This window comes from Ascaphus truei, chromosome 2 (genome assembly GCF_040206685.1).
Source record: "Ascaphus truei isolate aAscTru1 chromosome 2, aAscTru1.hap1, whole genome shotgun sequence".
Lineage (NCBI taxonomy): Eukaryota > Metazoa > Chordata > Amphibia > Anura > Ascaphidae > Ascaphus > Ascaphus truei.
This window is the reverse complement of record NC_134484.1, coordinates 160699716-160721069: the sequence shown is the minus strand read 5'-3', so window position 1 is coordinate 160721069 and position 21354 is coordinate 160699716. Positions and strand designations below refer to the sequence as shown.

The 21354-nt window shown below is 39.2% G+C and overlaps 1 protein-coding gene across 1 annotated transcript; it reads right to left on the bottom strand.

Moving 5' to 3' along the window:
- Positions 1-1528: 1528 nt before the first annotated feature.
- Positions 1529-18676, bottom strand: LOC142488601 (uncharacterized). Its single transcript, XM_075589048.1, has 7 exons — positions 18242-18676; positions 17712-17856; positions 15615-15728; positions 13226-13370; positions 12096-12244; positions 9303-9442; positions 1529-1938 (listed from the first exon to the last, which is right to left on the bottom strand). The coding sequence occupies exons 1-7, from the start codon at positions 18342-18344 to the stop codon at positions 1742-1744; spliced, it is 993 nt and encodes a 330-aa protein (XP_075445163.1). The 5' UTR covers positions 18345-18676; the 3' UTR covers positions 1529-1741.
- Positions 18677-21354: the final 2678 nt, after the last annotated feature.

The following is a 21354-nucleotide window of genomic DNA, read 5'->3' as shown; positions in this document are numbered from 1 at the left end:
CTAAGATTGTGAAACCCCCAGATTCACCATGTTTATGCCCACGCCGCAGCAGGTCCACGACTGGGAAAGTGCGCTACACATATTTTTATTGCTATATTAGCACACTTCACATTTTCTTTCTGTTCTCTTCATTGTTACGGCTTAATATTTTCTCTGGTAATTTGTTCAAAGAACATCAGAAAGTTTGCCTACATGTGAAGAGTCTCTTATCATTGTATGAAAACTCTAAACCTTTGCGTTCCTATTTTGGATTGATTATCCAGTTTATCAGTGTGTTTGTCTTTACTATTTTATTTCTTGGAGATTAGATGTGTAAATTGTTTCATTTACAGCATAGGTATTTGTGTTTTGTTTCTTTGAAATCTGTGAGGATTGCAGATGTGTTTGTGGTACACTGGTTTCTTGAAAGATTGTTAGGATGTCAGTGGAATAATGGCAATAGAGCAGTGGTGGGAAACAGCCGCCCGATGGTAGCTTACGGCCATCTCTGCACAGTGCAGAGGAAGTGGAGATGTAGCTGGAGGGGATCATAGCTTCTCCCAACTCCATCAGCTGCGTAGTGACAGTTCTCTGATACATACTGCTCCTCTCCTGTGCTAGTTACTAGTTCCCAATGAAGAAGAGGAGCGGGACAGTATTCATCAGCCTACGATAAGCAGCTAATCAGATGGGGGCAGTGGGGGAGAAGCTGCTACCCGCGGCTGCAATGACGCTTCTGCCAGTGCCCATATATATCTACAGTATGCGTGTGTGTAATGTGCGGCCCTTTTGAGGGATCAAGGGCCTCACATGTGGCCTTTAAAGTATATCATGTTGCCCACCACTGCTATAGAGACATGTGCTGTAAAGATATGAAATGGGACAGACATATCAAAAATTGAAAAGGATCATAAAGTTTACTAAATGGAACCTTCTTAATGTTCTAAATAAGAGGGTGTTGGATATATTTTTAAATCATTTAGTATTTTTACTTATACAGTATGTGTTTTTTTAAATAATTGCTTAACCCTCTGCATGCCACATGACATAGCTACCACTACGTCATGGGCTTTTTGCTCGTTTCCTATAATTGAAAACTTGCATTCGCCTTAAAAAAAAAACTAAAAAGTTTGAAAAGCCGTGTGACTAATGAGGTTTTATAAATGGAAAAATGTAATTAATACGGAGGATTATATGAAAATGTAAAGAAAGAATACTGGATTATAAAAGAACGATTAAGAAAAATAATTGAAAAAATACCCTCTTTAGACAAAAACAAAAGAAGATAAAAACATGTGTGCTATTGATTTGATGGGGATAATCAAGTACAGTATGAAGTGACACTGTCATTGCTTCTACATACAAATCTTATCAGCTGTTAATTATAATAAATGTAAACCAGGACACACACAACCCCACATAACATCCGTGCTAATCCCAATTTCACACACTTTGCACAGATTACAATCCTTTATTTATTTAAAATGTACAAAAATGAGAGAACTTTTTGTTAAGATTGTATATCGTTTATTTATAAAAAAATGTATACATCTTGGTCACAATAAAAAAAACTTTGGCTGGATATAATAAGTACAAATGTCAAATCAACTCCTTTGTGGCTGGAAAGACCTGCTTAGTCAGTAAAGGGGTAAAGAATCTCCTTTCAAAGATACAAGTAGTTGATTAAAAATACATAAGGTTATTACAAATAAATAAAGCCAAAAATGTTGCTAGCAGTCATATCAGCACAGCTAATAGACTCTCAAAATTTTTCTAGCATTTCACTTTCAATTGGGTTAGCGTGAGCATTGGCTTCTGTTGTAAGTGTATCAGGAACATGTAATTCTGCATTTGAGGTGCTGGAAGTTTTCTCTGAGAACAAGGGCCTTAGTTTATCACAGGAGAAGAGCAGGGCAAACCGCAATATGCACGCAATGGTGCTTACACCGATGAGCACAACTGGAAAGAGTTGGGAGAAAAAATGGGAACGCTGCTTAGTATAAAAACATAAACACACAGATACCCAACAAGCTCTGAGAAACCCCAAACATTACCACATAATATATATGTATATAAGTGCCAAAAGGTGTGTGCTAGTTGGCGTGGCTAAATGTATACAACAAAAAACAAAGAAAGAAAGCATGCTAACAATCATGCCTTGAAGTGGCAGCAGGCTTAAGACACTTTGGCCAAAGGGTTAAACTTAATGACCCTTTTTCAAGAGAATATATAGGTATTGCACTGTGTATTTTTGTCACATTGGAAGTAGCTTTGGGCATCTTTGTTTGTTTTTTGCAGTATAAAAACATACCAGCAATTTCTGCATGAGCAAGCATCAATGAAACCAGTCAGAAAATACAGGTTCACAGTGTTTACATTTAAAAAAAAATATGTGTTTCTATACTAGTTGATCTATACAAAATATAATTTAAAATAAACTTATGGAGATTCTGATTTACTTCTCAAGAGACAGGAGGCAGCATTGTTTAATTTCTGATGTTCATTTATAAACTGGAGAGCTGGAGAACACTGGGATTTGTTACTAATAAACTCTGGCTACCATTTCTAAAACAGCATGTCCCGCTTCCACCCTTTCATTTGACGTTTTAGGCCGATGTGAAGAAGAAAAGGTAGTGTCAGTCTAAGAGACGCAGAAACGGTGGCAGAGAGTAATACAATTCCTGGCCATTACAGATCAAAGATATCTAACTCCTGCAGGTCTCAATTCTTGTATTGTACACGTGTACAGCTCTTACCGTGTGCATATGCAAGTATGTAAGGTCTGACAATGTTTTAGTTCAAATTGAGATACAGGAAGATTGACATGATTTTACGTTGCTCACTTGCTATATATCACATACTGTAATACAGGGGCCCATTGTATATACATTTTTTTTTTGCATAGGTCGATATATAAGGCAATATTGCGGCTCCAGAAGCTGTCTGCAAGTATTTTATGAAAAAATCCACGGCTCTCCTCTGTACACAGTCCAAACTTGTATCCAACACAAGTAATGCAAGTAGTAGTTGCTTTTAATTGCAGAGATGTGTAAAGATCCCACAACGTTTCGGGGGCAAACCCTTTGTCGGGTGTAGTGAAGGGGTTACCCCCAAAACATTGTGTCATTTTTATACATCTCTGCATTACTTGTGCTGGGTACAGGTTTGTACTGTGTGCGGAGGAGAGCCGCGGATTTATTTAGGTGATTTTGTGCAGCAGGTGACTGCCTTTCTCCTTACCAGCACCACTGAAAATATTTCCGTTGAAACAACCAGGAGATTGATCTGGTGAGTGCAGTAGTTCCTGCAATACACTGGCGACACACTTTATTCGAGCTCGGCTAGTCCCACGAATTCGGGTATACCAAGGTGTATTGAGGTTTGTGACTGTTTTCTGCCCGAGTGCATTGAGTTATTTTCCAGGCAGGGATTGAAGCATTTTATTCCCGCTGGCTGCAATACTGCACAGTATATATATATATACTGCATTACAATTCATGAATTTATGCCATCTGGTAGACACGCGAAGCATTGCAGCCTATTAAATCCTAATCATTATCATTTAACAGATTAGCCGCCCATCAGCCAGGCATGAACCCAGGCTGGGAAGGCAAATGCAACGGGGCTTGTCAGAGGTGAGGAGCGGCGCATTCCAGGTATCTGCCAGGTACATACTGGGTATTTGCTCGAATAAAGTGTGTCGCAGCAGTACGTGGACTTAAGTATTTTATGAAGGAAATGTGAAAAAAAAACATAATTTCGTTTTTTAGGAACATTTTATATGTAACATCCTTCAACTGTTTTTTTTCTGGGCAACATTAAATTAATGTATCCTCCAAGCAAAGATCGTTGCCAGGCCTGTCAGAATAATATGTTGTATCTCATTCCCTCTGGTTTATAACCAACAGTAATAATGAACTGAGAAGTGTAGGGTATCAATGTTTGGAGATGTCTAGATGACACATAGGGCCATAATTACTAAGCGGCACAAAGCCATGAGACACCTGATTTAACTTTCACTTAAATGGGTCATAAGGTGTTTTACAGCTTACACTTAATTACACTCAATATTTAATTATGAGAGAGCATCTCTTCTGTCTGTAAAGAGGTTAAAAACTCCAGAGGAGACTCCTGTTTTAATTATTGGGGGTGGGGTGAGGGCACAAAGTACAGTTTGGTGAGTGTTTCCCCTCTTGGTAGGACTGCCATAAAATTAGTGACAATGGGAAAATGCACTTGGTATTTATTATTTTGCCATTTTGGAGAAATCACTTTGTATAGACATGGTGCATCTACAATACAGTATGTTATTGCAGCTGGTATTAATAATCATTATGAGATACTGTACCATTTGGTTGCACTAAAAAAACTAAATACGGCAAATTGGCAACTGCTACATGAACCTTACTGAACTGATAGTTTACCTGAAGATTCGTTAAAGTATTGTACAGCTAAGTAACCCTTTGCTGAAAAATGAAGCCATTTCTAATAACCATAATGATTAAATGAGTAGAATAATAAAGGAATGATCCTCAGACTTAGCAACTAAAAACCAAGAGCTACTCAAACAACTGCAAAACCAACCTCTTTACAACCCAACTAACGAATGGAAATGTGCAAACAACATCTGTTTGCGTTGCAAATCGTCCTTCAAAGCTTTAAGAGATTAGTGAAAGGTAGAAAATATTGTTTCAAACCTTTTTGGTGATTCACCAGGCGCCACATACAAACATCCTATTCTTCATGCAAAGATTGCATTGCTGCACTCACCAAATTTCTCTAACGAAAATGGACAATGCATTTGCGACCCTTGGTAGTGTTTGTACATTTCCAAACCTTGTTGAAATATGAATGGGGGCATTTGTTTTTCACGTCTCTACTCAGGAGTCCTTTATTATGCAACAGGCTCCGTATAAAGTATGGACACAAGACCAGTACAATAGGTGAAAAGTATAAAGGTTCAAAATAAGTTAGTGGAAATCTAAAATGTTACTTATTTTTTTATAGATTTTGCCAGGAAAGAGTTGAGTTGTTGACAGTGCATCTTTTTTTAAAACTTTGATCTGACAGCTATATTGATTTTACGTAAGCCTCTGGGTATGCATGTTTATCTTGTTCAGGAAAACATGTTGCAGAAGAAGAAGAAAAAAAGGCATATTTTGAGTCCCTCCTGAATCCCTGGCCCTATTAAAAAACAGTTACTTGGTACTTTAAAATGAAACTATCCTTAAGCATAGGTGGTGAGAAGGAAATGCTGCTGCTCCACTGAAACATTGCAAGATTAATACTTTTCTATTACACTGCAAACATCAAATATATACAGAAACTTGTTCGTGGGCTGCACGGAGACAAACATTTGCTGCATCAGAACCATCACATGATCACACGCTACATGAAATAATCTCAGTATATGTTTTGACACCTGGGGATCCTTAAGTGCAGTACTGTATTTTATTATTTAAATAAAACATATATTAAAAACTGTCCAACATATTTTATAGTATAAACAGAATGCTACAAACTATTACAGTGTCATCATGATTTGTTTATGTCTCCAAAACCTCTCAAACTTGCACTAAATATCGGAGGAGCATTTTTATAGGTGCTTGACCTTAAGATATCTTCCATTACCTGAAGACACCTCACAGTTAATTTCCTTGAGTAGTCCATAATGTGTCTTATGAGCCTGAATTTTTTTTTTAATGGAATACCACCCCATAGTAAATATGGGCCATTATTATTATTTTGACCTAGTTTTTACTAAACACTGTTCTCTTGCTGATTTCTCTTTCCCCCTTTCCTCTCTCTCACCATCATCTCACTTACTCTCTCAACTCTCCATTTACCTAATTTCTGCAGAGATCTGTTTTCCATTAACCTACCTAGTCTAGATTCCACCTTCTCGCCTCTCTGCTCCTCTGCTGACACTTATATCCTTGTCAAGAACTACAACCCCGCCTCATCCTCCTCTCTTAGTCTTCCTGCCCCAAATTGTACTCGGGCACTCTTGCTCCTTAATCCCCAGACCCTGACTAAACTATCATGCTCCACTCCTGCACTCCTCTGAATGCCTCTGAAGGAAATCTTCATACTTTTGTTGACTTTCTTCATTAGCAATTTCTCCTAACTTATTTGATCATTGCTCTCCCTGGCTAAACAAGCCTACTTTGTCTCACTCATCAACACTCATAAGTGTAGCCTGTGCCAGCTCATCTGTGTCTTTGAGTCTCACCTCAGACTTTGATCAGCAAGCTGCACTACACCTCAAGGCTTTGCTGCCCATTTCAAGGTTGATTCCATTTGCCAAGGCATCCCCTCTGTAGCCTCTTATTATTTTACACATCTCCTTCCAAACTCGCCTCCTTCCACCTTTGATTCTTTCTCCCCTGTCACAGTGGAGTGTCTGTTGCTCTCCTCCTCACTCTCTACAACTTGTCCTCTCAACCCCACTTTTTTCCATCTTAATCCTCTTGCTTCCTTAATCTTACCCACATTTTATTATTATTATCTTTTATTTGTATGGCGTAAACATTTTCCGTAGCAGAGTATAATGTGGGAGGGCAGACAATACCATTGTATGACAAGAATATATATAGAACCTGAGACAATAGGAAGGAGGTCCCTGTCCCAAGCAGCTTACAATCTAGAAGAAGGGGAGTGGAATAGTCTGTGAGTTTCTTGGCATGGCTTTGGCTAACGCCAGGACTTTAAGTATGCAATTCTAGGATGAAAGTAAAAGAAGTCAGGAAAGTTACAACAAAAAAGTGTGTTTTTATGGACCTTTTAAATGTATACAGTATGTGGTTGGGGAGAGTTTGATTGTGCGTGGAAGAGAATTCCAGAGTTGGGGTGCAGTACGGGAAAAGTCTTGGCGGCGGGAATGAGAGGAAGTAATAAGGGAGGCGGAGAGATGTAGAGCAAGAGCAGAATATAGACTGTGTATAGGAGGGTACTTAGAATTTAGGTAAGTGATGTAGAGAGGAGTGGTGTTATGTATAGCCTTGTAGGTGAGCACAAGTGTCTTGAATGTGATTCTGTATGGTATGGGTAGCCAGTATAATGACTTGCATAATGGTGCAGCAGAAGAAGAGCGGTTAGTGATGTAAATGAACCTGGCAGCATCATTTAGATTGGACTGGAGAGGGGAGAAACGGCAGAGGGTGAGACCAACTCAACCAAGCAGGTTGCAGTAGTACTGTCGGGATATACAGTAAGAAGTGCATGAGTAAGAATTTTCAACTCCTCCCTCTGCTTTGATAGCTTTTCCACCCCTTCCAAGCATTCAATAGTTACACCTATTCACAAAAATAACACTCTGGATCCAACCTGCCTCTTTAACTAAAATCCTGTCTCTCTCCAGTCTCTTTGCCTCCAAACTCCTTGAATGTATTCTATCGCTTTCTCCATTTTCTTAACTTGTATGTTCTCCTAGACCCTCTACAATCTGGTTTCTACATTACTCCCTCCACTGAAACAGCCTTAACTAAAGTAGCTAATGACTTTCATGCTGCCAAAGAACAAGGTCATTACATAACCTTCTTATATTACTCAACCTCTCTGCTGAGTTTAATACTGTGGGCCCCCCTTTCTCTACACTCTCCATACTCTTGATATCCATCTCAAAGCTCTACAATGGTGTAGCCAGGGATGGTTTCTGGCTACCAGTCTGCCCTTCTCATAGCTGTAAGCCCTAGTAAATGCAGGCCTGCCAGGACTGATCCTAGGTTTTTCCCACCCCTAGCAGCTTCAGTGAGTCACAGGGGAAGGCGGTGTAACTAGGCCTTGTGTCCAATCAGGGACTCAGACCTGGTTCCTGCTTTTCCTGTACTTAAGGGGCTGCACTACCAAATTCAGGAGTTGTGCCTCTACCTCTTGAGAGAGGCTGGTCTACCCGAATAACTGTACAGGGCTCTGGTAGTTTGTACTCTCTCCCTTGGGGGAGTGGAGTGGGAGACTGTTCCTCTTAGTCCACCAGGGAGTAAGGGAAGAGCTAGGACTGCTTCAGGTGCCCTAGGCCTGGAGTGACTATCCAGGGATACATCCCGAGGATGAAGGCCCTAAGAAGTTCCTGTTGTTGTGTATGTTGTGCAATCTGCAGTGTGCAATAAAGTGTTCCTGTTTTACTATACCTCCCTGCCTGAGACTGCAATCTATCAGGGGAAGGCTAAAGAAGTTCTCCTGCAGGGATTGCTCCCCACATCCCTGGGGCCTGTAAGAGATGGAGGCGCTGTCACCGTGAGTATGAATCAGTTTATTCCCCAGAAGCCTGTTCTGACATCCCCTACCACCATGCAGGAGACTCAGATCTGCTGTGAGCCAGCAGGTATGCACCACACCACTCCATGTAGCAGCAGAGTGGTGGGTGGGGGGGAAATATGTGTTACACCGGATTCCTTCTGACCTCTCACATCTTACCCTGTGTCTCTTTTGCCAACACTGAAAAGGGGTTGGGGAGGGGGGGAAGCACTACTACCAATAGTTTAATAGATAAGCACTAACAACTCTGCCCAGTCCAACAGGCGGTGCTTCCCAGGAGTATAGAATAGATCTACTCAAAAAAACAGGGCGGGACTCCCTAAAGAACGGAATCCCTGAAACTCCACAAAATGGAGGCACTCCCAGTTGTGTGCAAAAATATCAAAATACATGTTTATTAATATACAAACAATGATGAGGACAAACACAATAAAATTCTAAAAAACACAAAGTCACAGTGAACTATCCCATCGCCAATAATTAGAATGAATGCTAAACAAGTCAGAGTAAACTTGCTACAACAATAGAAAGACGAAATGCTAGGTAGATGAAAATAAACCTGCAAAGAACCATAAATCACATTACATAGACTGAATGCTAGGCAGGTGTATATGAACCTACAGAGAGACATAAATCACAGAGGGGTAACACAAGGTCCCCTCCTAAAATATGGACTGCTGTACCTGAAGGCTCAAAGCAGCATCTAAAGCCCTCTCCTACCTGGGACCTTATGCCCTACCCCTCAATATCCACCAAACACCTGCTCACTCTAGACCACTTTGGCTGTAAGTTCTTCGGGAAAGGGAATCCTTTTTGTAATGTTTAATTTTATGTTTGACGCGCTTATTCCCATTGTGTATTACACCCCATGTTATATTGTTGCATCTATTACTGCTTTGAAGCGCTATGTACATGGATCGCTCTATACAAATAAATACATACATACAGTACATGTTGTGCTGCAGAACTAGGAGCAGTAGCCGTTAAAGCACCGTAAGCATTCTGCAACCAATATACAGCCGTTATGAACTATATTACCCTTCACTTTACTCGCAAAAGATACTAACCTGTAAGTATATCATTGGAAGACAGTGCTGCAGACTGGTCCCTTCCGAGGAAAACTCCAACTAAAGCAACTATCGCAACTGGGTAAACTGTAAAGGTGTAGCGGACATACTTCTCATAGATGAATGTTTCCAGCAAGAACCTAGAAACAGAAGAGGCCATGAAAACAGTAATAAGTAGCTACATGGTCGGATCTTTGAGAGGGGCCCTATAGCTAAGGTCTCATATTGTGAAATGAGATTGCCGTTTGAATCATTGTGCCTGGCCTCAGGTACCAGATAAGACTGTAAATTGTTCTACTTTATGCACAGCACTGTGGTTCCAGCAATGCAAACATTGATAAAGTATTGCCATTGTAGCCAGTAATCTGATTTTGGAAGCTGAACCTTTGGTTCTTTGCCACAAGGGGTCAGTGCAATGCCTTTTTATCTTCCAAGAAAATGAACACTGCAGTGTATTGTTTTTCAGCCTTTTGTTTTCTTAGCATAATATTCTCCTCAAAGATCCATGATTAACTCGGGAATTGAAAAAGCTGGACACACAGTCCAACATATAATACAATATGTATCAATTATTGCCAGGTCCATGGTCACACTTTCTTTGCTGGGATTCACGCAACATATATCTTTTATTATGATGTGTTTGCTTGGGAGAGATTAAAGGGTTTATTTACCAAGTCTCACAGCTGCAAAACTGGGACAAAATGAGTCACACAAAAAAAAAACCCTGCACCACTCATGAAAGAAAAGAAATCCCACTGAAAGCAATGCGATTTTTTACTTCCATAAATCTGGTGTAGATTCCGACGCTGACATTGCACCAGACTTGCAGCTTTAAGACTCTAATAAATAGCCCCCTCAGAATGTAAATAACCCCCTGACATTGTGTGCACATTTTGTTAGGCTTGCATACTTTTGGCCTTTTTATAGTGCTGTGACTGCCATCTACAGTCCTACTGTATATAACACTGGCTCTGACGCTGCAAAACACACAGTTGCACCAAATATGTAGTGTGGCTGGAAATTGTGTAATTGGTAGCAAGCGGTTGTTAAACTTTAAGCGTGACAAAACAACATTCAGAAACCCAGTTAGGATATGCAGAGAATGTTAGTTTCTTGGAACCTTCTTGTCATGTGGAGATGTAGCAGACTTTATTGCGCCCCCTAGCGTGCGATTGTGCATTACCGCAGTAGCGAGTTTTACCAGGTGATTTGCAATACAATTCAGAGGAGCTGTGAGTTGCGAAATCGCACAATTTGCATACCGCAACGTGCCATTTAGTGCCTTAACGCAGGGGTGCGCAAACTTGCTGCGCCCCCGTGCCTGCTCAGCCACAGTGGTCGCGCCCCCCCTTACTCAGGAATCAATGTCAAATGACGCCGCAGTCATGTGACGTCACATAACCCTGCAGCGTAATTTGACGCGCATTGCCATAACAACGTGACATCAAATGACGCAGCGGGGTCATCTGATGTCACATCACATGACTCCGCGGCGTCATTTGATGTCGCATTGCCATGGCGATGCGTTACCCGAAGCCAAGGTAAGCATGTTACAGAGGCCTCGCGCGCTCCCCGGCATTTATTTAATTTAAATGGTTTGGGGATGAGCGCAGGGCCTCTGTAACCACCGTTTCCTCCCCCCAAAAAATCAAGGCCACCCCCCCTGTTTGCGCCCCCCTGCCTTAACGCACGATGACGGGTGCCATAAGGTCTGCTGCATCTGTAATAGGGACAATGATTTATTCATGATGATAAACAGTGTTATTGTCCTGTCTTCCACAACGTGCCGCACTGTGGATTAAGCTGGTGCTATACAAATAAAATATAGAGTAATAAAGGGACCAAGCATCTTAGCTAAGGACAAAGTCATTTAAGTTAGGGGCTTAAACTATGGGCAAATAAAATGTCTCCTATAAAGCATACTGTATATACGTTTATACACATTGAATGGTACACTAATGCATATATTTTACAATATACAATGGATCTGTAAAGAGTATCTTTATTTTATATTTTTTTCTAAAACATTTATTTGATATTTTTTCTATAACATTAAATTACATGTCTCTCTTGTTTTTTTTTTTATTAGGACATTTTGTTTACTTTCCCATTATGGAAATATATCCTTTTTCTTGACTGTTGAATTGATTAATAGGTGCAATTAACATGTTATGTATATTTGGGCAAGCAATACATTTAGGGTTATGGTATAGATAAATTCAATGCTATAACACAAGTAGAGATTCGCATCCCAGATAACTGTGCCCACAGTCGTGTGATTTAGCAACAAACATTTCTGATTTACAAATAGGTTTCTAGAAGATTTATTGACTGTAATATGCAACAAAAAAGAGACCCTGAATTTTACTTGCTCTTCTCTAGGGAGAAATTGTAGCAGATACAGATACATTGCTCCCTCAAGGCAAAATGCATACAAAAAAACCCTGTAACATGTCTGTAAAAATATTTTCAGGCATTCCAAGCGGAGGATAAAATCAACCCATATCGGTAAATCTCTTCTGCAAAATACCCCAACCCTAGGTGTTATAACCTGCAATTAATCTATACGTCTCCTGGAACAATATAGATACTTGAGCTTTGAACTAACTTCCACAGCAAAATAAATGTTGATAATTTGTTGTGCATCAAATACGGTAAGTGGTCATTATATTCACAGCTCATACAACACATCATTTTCACCCATTTATGGTACAGTATACGAGCATGGCCCCTCTGGGGATGAAGAGCACAAGAATATAGGAGGATAATGAAATGAAAATCAGTTGACCTTACCAGAATAATAGTACGAAGAGAACCAGACACAGTACAGTAGTGCTAACCACAGCATCCTCTACTTTGCCTTCATACTTCAGGACCAAGCCAAAATTGATTAATGTGGCAATAGAGGTCCATGTAGCATACATTGCTAATCCATTATGCACCTGGAAAAAAAACATTGCTTACACTTTGCGTAACTAAATGTATGTATGTATGAATGTTTATATACCTATATATCTTTGTTTATATAGCCCCCACAGCTGTACTTGGCGCTTTACAAGAGAGACAATACAGTACCGGGAATTATAGTACAATAAGTGCAACAAATAAAATCAGACAATAGGGAAGGAAATTCCTGTCCGGAGAGCTTACAATTTAAGTGGTATGATGGGAGACTTACAGAGACAGCAGGTGAGGGGACAAGTACGATAGATGGCAGTGGTTGGCAGGAGTGACTGTGGGTATAAAACAGTAGACATGCGTCTAGGCTATTGAAAAGCTTCATTTAAGAGATGAGTTTTAAGGTTTGACATAAAGGTGGGGAGGTAAGGTGCTTGGTGTGTTCTGAGGGTGAGGGAGTTCCACAGGTAAGGGATAGTGAGGGACAAAGGTTTAAGGTGCAAGAGAGCAGTAGAGGTGAAAGGGGTGGAAGGAGACAGGCCTGGGTAAAATGTAGCAGACGAGCAGGGGCATAGGAAGAGATCAAAGCTAATATGTAGGGAGGGACAGGTGAGTGGTGAGCCTCGATGGTAAGGAGGAGAACTTTCTAGGTGATCCGAAACTCGAAGGGAAGCCTGGAGAGTGATTTAACGAGGAGATGAGCAGAGACTGCTTTGGGATAAAGTGAAATTATTCTAGCAGCAGAACTTTGGATAGATTGCAAAGGATAAAGTTGTGAGGCACAGAGGCCTGGTAGAAGTATGTTACAATAATCCAGGCAGGCCTTTAAGAACATATAAGCACAAAGCATAAGGGTTCTGTTATGTTCCTATAATATATTATTAAATATATCATAATGAAAAGCAGCTTCACATAATAATTTACAAGGCATGAACATATCAATGTATAGCAAACTAAGTTAAAAGCTACTGATACCATACTCAACTTTATATATTGAAGAAGACTATTACTTGTGCAATACTCACCAGGATTCTTGTACACCACAGGTCTGCAGACTGGTTTTGGGACAACCAAGTTCCGTGACGGTAGCAATTACTGTATGATATGCAAAGCATGATGAAACATGTGATTGGGAGTAAACCTAAGAAAAACATGGAGGGTATAAGATACCTATAAAAAAAAAAGGAAGTAAATTATTCATATGATTTTCCTACTTTTAATGAAGGGTTGGTTCTTTCTTAAATACATAAACTGAATTTAGAGCTCCTTTGGCTTTTAGTACATTGATATACATTTAAATGTGGGTCTATAGTATGAAATGCTACTGTATATTAAAAAAAACACGTTTCAGTTATAAGATGTATTTAATTGCAGTAATACATTACGTAGGTTAAAATTAAGGGATTTTGATCTCTAAAAAATGAAAATGTGAGTGTCAAATTGTTATTTACCGGGTTATTTTCCTGACCTGTTTTCTCTTAACTTTAATGTAATGATAGGAGTAATGCCACCTTTAGGTAGATCAGGTTTAATACCATTTTAGTTCAAGCTAACACACGGAAGTGCTAATTTCAGATGACATTAAGCCTACATGTATGACAATGACATCATTAACGGCCGTTGTTTTTGCATATATTTAGCTTCGTGGATATCCACTCTGGGAAAATGACGTCCGTTACCTATTTAGAGAACGTTGTGTTATTTGCCCTGATTTAACGGAGCTCTGTGGCTTTGCCCCATTGTGTTTTATATATAGGGTGTTATGTTTTATGTTTACCCCTTTGTTCCTGAAGGCCTTCTTTCCCAATGTATTTGTAGCTTTAGACATCAAAGGAGTTCAATAATGTTCTTCCATAGGATTTTATTAACTGCTTTAGTGGCCTTTGGATGTAAAGTTTCCATGATGAGGGCCAGCACGTCAGTAATCCATTTGTCTCGTGCTCTGTATATCATGAAATATGTTAGTGTTTAATTGGTAGATTGATATCAGTGCTCCATTGGTGCACTGACTACAATCTGCACAGAAGGGCAGGACTCTTCCCTTCCATCGAGAGAATGTGATCGTTCCTGTGGGATCACATTATCAGGAAGGGAAGGAGGGTCTATCCAGCAAATATAACATTATGTCACTCAGTAGGAATATAGCTATTATGTGGTTAAGCAATATTAAGGGACTTCATGCTCAGAACTCACCAGTACACCCATGTCCTCAATTATGTCACAAGCATAAAAATGTTATGGTCTAAGCCCTAAGCATTCAAGTTATTTTATTATTTGAGCATTTAAAACACATTTTATATTGAACTGAGCCTGCTTTTATCCACAACTCATACACTGACAGATCTTTTATATAACAAGGAAGGTAATGCCAAGGCTATAAACACATCTTATTTTAATGAGCTGTATTCTTTCAGTACTAAACCTTCCCTTACAATGTATTCAATCTCATCCTGTTATTAATTATTACACCTCTCCATTCACCTAAATAGTTCAGTATTAGGTCTGGTTGTAATATTAATTATAAGTACCTTTTCTTCTCCTTGTGACAAGACATTAAAGTGGAATACAAAATTATGTTGTATGGTAAATTGTACTGTACTTGTCATCAATGTCTTATTGTGTGGTATTTAATGTAACGAATGTATATATGTATATTTATATATATATATTTCTGCATAGCAATGTCTGATTTGTCATCATGTCATGAGAAGGATCAGAGCAGCGCTAAGTATATGTGAATGCAATGTTAACCTTCTCTCAGTGACCGAAGGGCCTAATTTGCTCTTTATTGTATTAGTGGTCCCACTGCTGACAACTGTTATAATGCTGAAGAGTCATAGCATTAGGTAATGTAAATATGCTGGTCAATATCTGTTACTACGTTTGAGGAAGGAGACTTGGCCATCTAATAGGGCGTACTCATAGCATTTACAGTAGCAGCATAGTGTAAGATTTACAATCTCCCTTATAAATCTATGGAATTTTGGTATCTGTCTGGTACAAAATTCACCACATTTTGCTTTAGAGTTCATTATACATAGGAGCACTTTGTTCTTTTGATCTGTTATGGTTAAATGTTAGTGTGATACAAGTTACAACATATAGTCAAACTGACATATTGCATTTTGACCAAAACTGATATTTGTAACTTCCAATCCTAGTGCATTTTGGTTCAAAATAGTCCTTTATTTCTATGGAATGTTGAGACTTAGAAAAATCAGGCGTAGAGTAGAATATTAGTGTCATGAAACTTGTTTAATGTAGCCTAATCACTGGCTAGTTTTATTACCAGTTTAAAAGCAACATCTGCTACTTAGAATGAAGTAATAAGGGTTTTTACATTTCTATAACTGTAACTGTAATGCTGATGTGTCGATCGTAGCATATTTCCATAAAAACGAGAAGAAAACTTACTCTCTGTCCCACAGGAATAGCCAGGCAATGTTTATTAGATTGTTTAATATCCACAGACCAAAGAATTCGGGAGGATGGACTCTTGGTTTAATATATACGTAGTCCAATTTATTTCTTCAAAATAAAAAAAAGAAGAAGAATTATTAAACATTGTGGGTACAAACAAAGACAAGAAACAAAAAGCGTATTAAGAAACAGTTTGCAAAAATGGTTTCGATTTAAAAAAAAAAATAAAAAATTGGGGAGAACACAGACTGGGAGATTTGGATCAGCAGACAATGGGTGAAGACTGCTGGTACCGGACCACAAAGGCAGTCAACTGGATGACATCTATGAGCCTCTCTCCAACGGTCTGAGGCTCCACCAATGAGAACGAGTGAAGCAATCTCGTGATAGAACTGGTCAAATATCACATGCAGCAGAATGGTAATCACAAAAAAGTGTCCCCAGCTCAGAAATAAAAGGTGAACTGGAGTCAGTGAAAAAAACTGACATAAAATAGTGAATAGTGAAGAAGTCACAAGGTGAAACGCGTGTAGAGTAATAGCTGCTGCGGGACCCTGAGACGTTACTATGTGCTAATGCTGCATTGTTAACCTGAGGACTTACTTTATTATTGGCTCTGCTACTCTGCTCATGCTGGAACGGCGGGGATACTTCTGACTAGTCCCTTTTCATGTGACCTGACTCCATTTTTCTTTGGATCATACCTACACATTATCATCAAGGAGGGTAAGTATATATCTCTGTCACCCTTATTGTGTTTGGCTGGACTACCATTGTGAATAATGATGCAACGATTTTAATCATTATTGGATCATCCACTATACTAATTCACCTATTTAGGTGTTTTTTGTGATAACTGTGTTCTGGCAACGGACTATTTCATGTCAGTTTTTTTCACTGACTCCAGTTCACCATTTATTTCTGAGCTGGGGACACTTTTGTGATTACCATTATGCTGCATGTGTGGTTTGCATGTGATATTTGACCAGTTCTATCACTACTGTAGTTTGTCCTCTAGGTCTCATTTTTCTGACCGGCTGATCTTGATGACCCAGGGAACTTGTTTCCCTGGGCTCTCACTTCAACCGTTGTTGCATTCGCTTGATACTAGTGTTAAGGTTAGACCTATGCCTCTATAGTTTATGATACGCATTCACTCTGTCTGTTCTGGGGTCCCGCTCTTTTGGTTTTAATTATGTTTTTACGTTTGTTATAATTGAAGACAATAAAGTAAATATTTTTTTGGGATATCTTGAGTGCTCACAATTGAGACTTCTTGTGTTCTTTTCTTGTGCTATATATATATGTTCTATATAAATCACAGTGAACAATATGACTATGTCTTCTTTACAGTTCTGCATTTGTATTTGCTGCTGCAGCCGCTACATGACCTGAGAACCCAGCAAATTGTACACTTTTTGGAGTGCATCTTCTACCCATGTTCTCTTATCTCTGCTCTACCTTTATAGCCATCAAGTTAGCATTAATAAATGAATTCATGTATGTATTTATTTAGCATTAACAGGAGTGACAGTGCTTTACATAAAATATACAAAGCAAGGCAAAAAATAATTAAAAAAAAATTGGGGAGGGGTGGATCTGAAGCACATATAGGTAAATTGGATTGATCAACGTCACAGGAAACAGGTCAGGATTTTTCCCTTTTCAAAGAGGTTCCATGACACTGGACCTTCTATTCTCATGCACGTTCTTCCATTTCTTATCTTACTGACCCACAACATACAGCTCCATACAGCAGATAAGGAAAGAAGCTGTGATCAGATATCACTCATTTTAGAAATAGTTAGTTACCATATATTACATATAGGCCCATTTTTATTAAGCTGTGCTATGCCATAAGACATATTACCTCACTTGCAGGTGAGATAAGGTATCTTCTGGCACTGGAGAGGGCCTTACTGCATAGTACCACTAAGCAAACACGGGTCCTTGTCACCTATTGCTCTTTAACAACTGTTGCAGACACTTGACTGTCATTATAAGAGGATGTTTCACAACTCCTTTCCCAATTATTTCCATCTACAAAATCAAATGAAGTTTGTTCTACTATATGTGTACTTTGACATTTACCTCCTGAAAAGTGTAGAGTGAATATACAAAATCCAGAGTCCATTCCAAATGTAGATTACAGACCAAATGGAAAATGTCCATCCCGCAGGGGTGATCTCCAGCGAGTACTTACTGGAAACATTGCTGGCAGTCGTCAAAAATAATCCTGATAATGTAAACAGAATTTTAGTTTTTTTTTAAAGATTACTTTTTGCTGTTTGGTACATAACTATTGTATTTGATAACGACGTAAACATTGCACATCATTTTCACAAGAAATATGCGTACAATTGCAATTAAATGCACTGGCCATACTTTTCCATGTGCTATTTCATTTCCCTGTTCAGCTGATTGTGTGTTACGTTACTCTCAGTCTAATTCATTTCCCGGAAAAAGGGTAAACTGAGAAATCTATTGCATGGAAGATCTTAAAAGGTCACATATTGAAGCGCTAACCCACAAAACATTGAACACCAAGTCTAACTGTAAAACATTATATACCAAGCACAATATGAGCACAAGTTGAGAAAAAATGCATACATTCTGCTTACCCTTTTGTGCAATTGCAGACAGGGCGTTGAATACTATAGTGCAGATAAACGATATGAGAGAGAAAATGACTAGTGAGCTCAGGAGCTTGTTATACACAGCCATTGTATATCGCACATGTATTGGTGAAGCCCTCAGTCCTGGCAGTAAAGACGATGCTGGCCCACTCCTCAGGGTATGCTGTGGTTTGTTGCTTGGGTATGAAGTAGCTAAACATCTGACTTTTATGTATGCGTTTGAACAGGTTGGATATGCATATTTGGGTCTTATCTCTGAGACTTTGTCCTCAACTAACAATGAGCCTTATGAAACGTCTCAAATGACAGGCAGGTTACAATTTACAGCCATCAATAAACAAAACTTGTGTAACAATGAAATTCACATGGAAAACTTGTTTATGATTGAAAATATTTAACTACTATGTAAAATAGTCCCAAAAGCTGGAGTCATACATGTATTTGAATAAATCTGCAGTACTAAATGATATTAATTGTTTCTTTTCATTATACTTTAAATAAATTGTACCATGCAGGTGCGGGTTCTTAAGATTTTGATTTCTTGTATTACAAAACATGAAATCTTCTAAATTTGGGTTTACAATTTTTAATAGAAAAGATACAATTACATTGAGGTAGACCGGTGAACAAATGTTTGAAAGTGTAATCTTTCCGGCACACGGAGGGCTTTCCGGCAGGCAGTTCCAATTATGAAGAACTAAAAAAAAAAGTATAAGGGATAGAATATTGAGATTTATAAAAGTAAAATTCCTTAATGCACTTGTTACCGCGGAGCAAAACATGAGAAATAGCCACGGGTGCACAGTATGCAATGTGACAAATGCCCATATACACTGGCGACACACTTTATTCGAGCTTGGCTAGTCCCACGAATTCGGGTATACCCGGGTGTATTGAGGTTTGTGACTGTTTTCTGCCCGAGTGCATTGAGTTATTTTCCAAGCAGGGATCGAAGCATTTTATTCCCGCTGGCTGCAATACTGCACAGTATATATATATATACTGCATTACAATTCATGAATTTATGCCATCTGGTAGACACGCGAAGCATTGCAGCCTATTAAATCCTAATCATTATCATTTAACAGATCAGCCGCCCATCAGCCAGGCATGAACCCAGGCTGGGAAGGCAAATGCAACGGGGCTTGTCAGAGGTGAGGAGTGGCGCATTCCAGGTATCTGCCAGGTACATACCGGGTATTTGCTCGAATAAAGTGTGTCGGTGCAGTACACTCTTCTATTGCGAAAAAATTATATAACAGAAAAGTCACATCAAAAAATATACAAGAAACAAACTGCAGTCCTTTGTCCAATGTTGTATTTCAAAAAGCAGCACACATGAATCAAAATAGCATAGCAAAAATACAAAGGCAACAAAATACAGTAGAAGCAAAATATATAAAATTAAACAGAACATTTCTTACCAATAATAAAAAGCCAATATAGACCTGGCTGACACCTTGGCAATGAGACTTGACAATAGAGCTAAAAGTAGACCATACTGTATATAGAATTTGAGGACAGTCGAGAACCATGTGGTCCATCTCGTCTGCCCATTTTCCTATATGCTGTAAAACCTCAGAACCGATTTGATCCTTGGCTTTCTTTCGTAGAGAAGTACTTCCTCCCATTTTCCCTTTGCCGTCCACCCTCCTGCTTCAGAGTACAGCTGCGGCCGCCTTTATCCTAGTGCGGCCGTAGCGGCGCAACTCTGATAACCGCTCGTAATATTAGCATTTTATTAGCGCTGTCTGCAATACTGCAATACCGTCTAAAAACTCAGGGTGGTGTTCGCAAGCTGTTGTCTTCAAAGTCTAATACTTTAGCAGTTCAACCTACACAGTCTGCGTGTGCGCGCGCAGTAATTGTAAATTTGCATATTTATACATGCATGTGCAGTGCTGTATGTCTCATTTGAAAATTGTTGAAACGCATAGGCGTGTACTGTAACAGTATCACATTTTGGCATATACAGCGCTCTCCCCTCGCTCCCCTCGCTCGCCCCCGCACACACACAGGCTAATTTACTGCACTGCAGTATTTCAACTTCTTATCTTATCTACAGTACAGTACACCTCTCCCACACCATTCCTTTGAATGTGTGTCTTTCTGGTTTCAAACACATTCCTGCTTGATAGCTGATGATTACTGCGCATGCGTCTATAACTTCGTCACTGCTTGCTTGCGAAGTTCAAGAGTGAGTGACCAAAAAAAAAAATTTATTTTTTTTTTCTCCTCATTTTTTATTTTTATTTTCTCCACAAGCCTGCCTAAACCATCTTGATATTACGATATTCAATCTGTGCTGTAGCTTTTGACTGCGACACTGCGTTTGACTGCACATGGTTGATTTGTGTGCTTTTTATGTATTTGGGGGTGTAGGGATCAAATTATTATTATGACCTGCCTTTTGAAAATATGTAATTTCTTTGAACTACAGTACAGCTAATCCTTCATGCAGCTGTACCCTGTACCCCCCTCCCCCACGCATACACACAAGGCTCGCTCAAGGATTTCAACCTCTTATCGACAACTCTCCAGAACCATTCCGTTTCTAAAGCTTGTCATTGTGTTTTTAATTGTCCCTAGCCGAGCATCACCTCTCTGCGCCTGCGTGTAATCCTCAAAACCATTCATTAATTTTCCTATTGTTGGCTTTGAATCACCTCTCTGTAATCCTCTTTGGAAGGGAGCTAGCTGATGATTACTGCGCATGACTCACCCATCCACCCCCCCAACACTTTGAGGCTTTGTTTACGGTAACGCTTGTGATAATCCCTTCTCGAATTTGATATGTAAATCTGATTTGCACAGCACTGTGAAATGGAGATTTAAAAAACCCATAATCTGATTCAATTTTTTGGTGCAGTCATTCTTTCTTTTTCTTTTGGTGTAGGGGGAGAGGGGGGTCAGTTCTTCTGTCAGTTGAAAATTGAGGGCCGGTGAATAATCATGAATAATGCACATTGATAATAATATTAATTAATAATATGTAATATATAATAATATATCTAATAATATAAATGTTTCCGTCTTTATCTTCTTCCTCATTCTGTGTACAGTACAGTAGTTCATTGAGAGAGGGGAGGTTTTGTATA

Coding starts and splice junctions, on each gene's coding strand:
- LOC142488601 (XM_075589048.1), bottom strand. CDS start 18,344: ATGGCTGTGTATAACAAGCTCCTGAGCTCACTAGTCATTTTCTCTCTC. Junction 13,371..15,614: donor CTATTCCTGTGGGACAGAGA/GTAAGTTTTCTT, acceptor TTTTTTTTATAG/GTATCTTATACCCTCCATGT. Junction 12,245..13,225: donor TGTGGTGTACAAGAATCCTG/GTGAGTATTGCA, acceptor TTTTTTTTCCAG/GTGCATAATGGATTAGCAAT.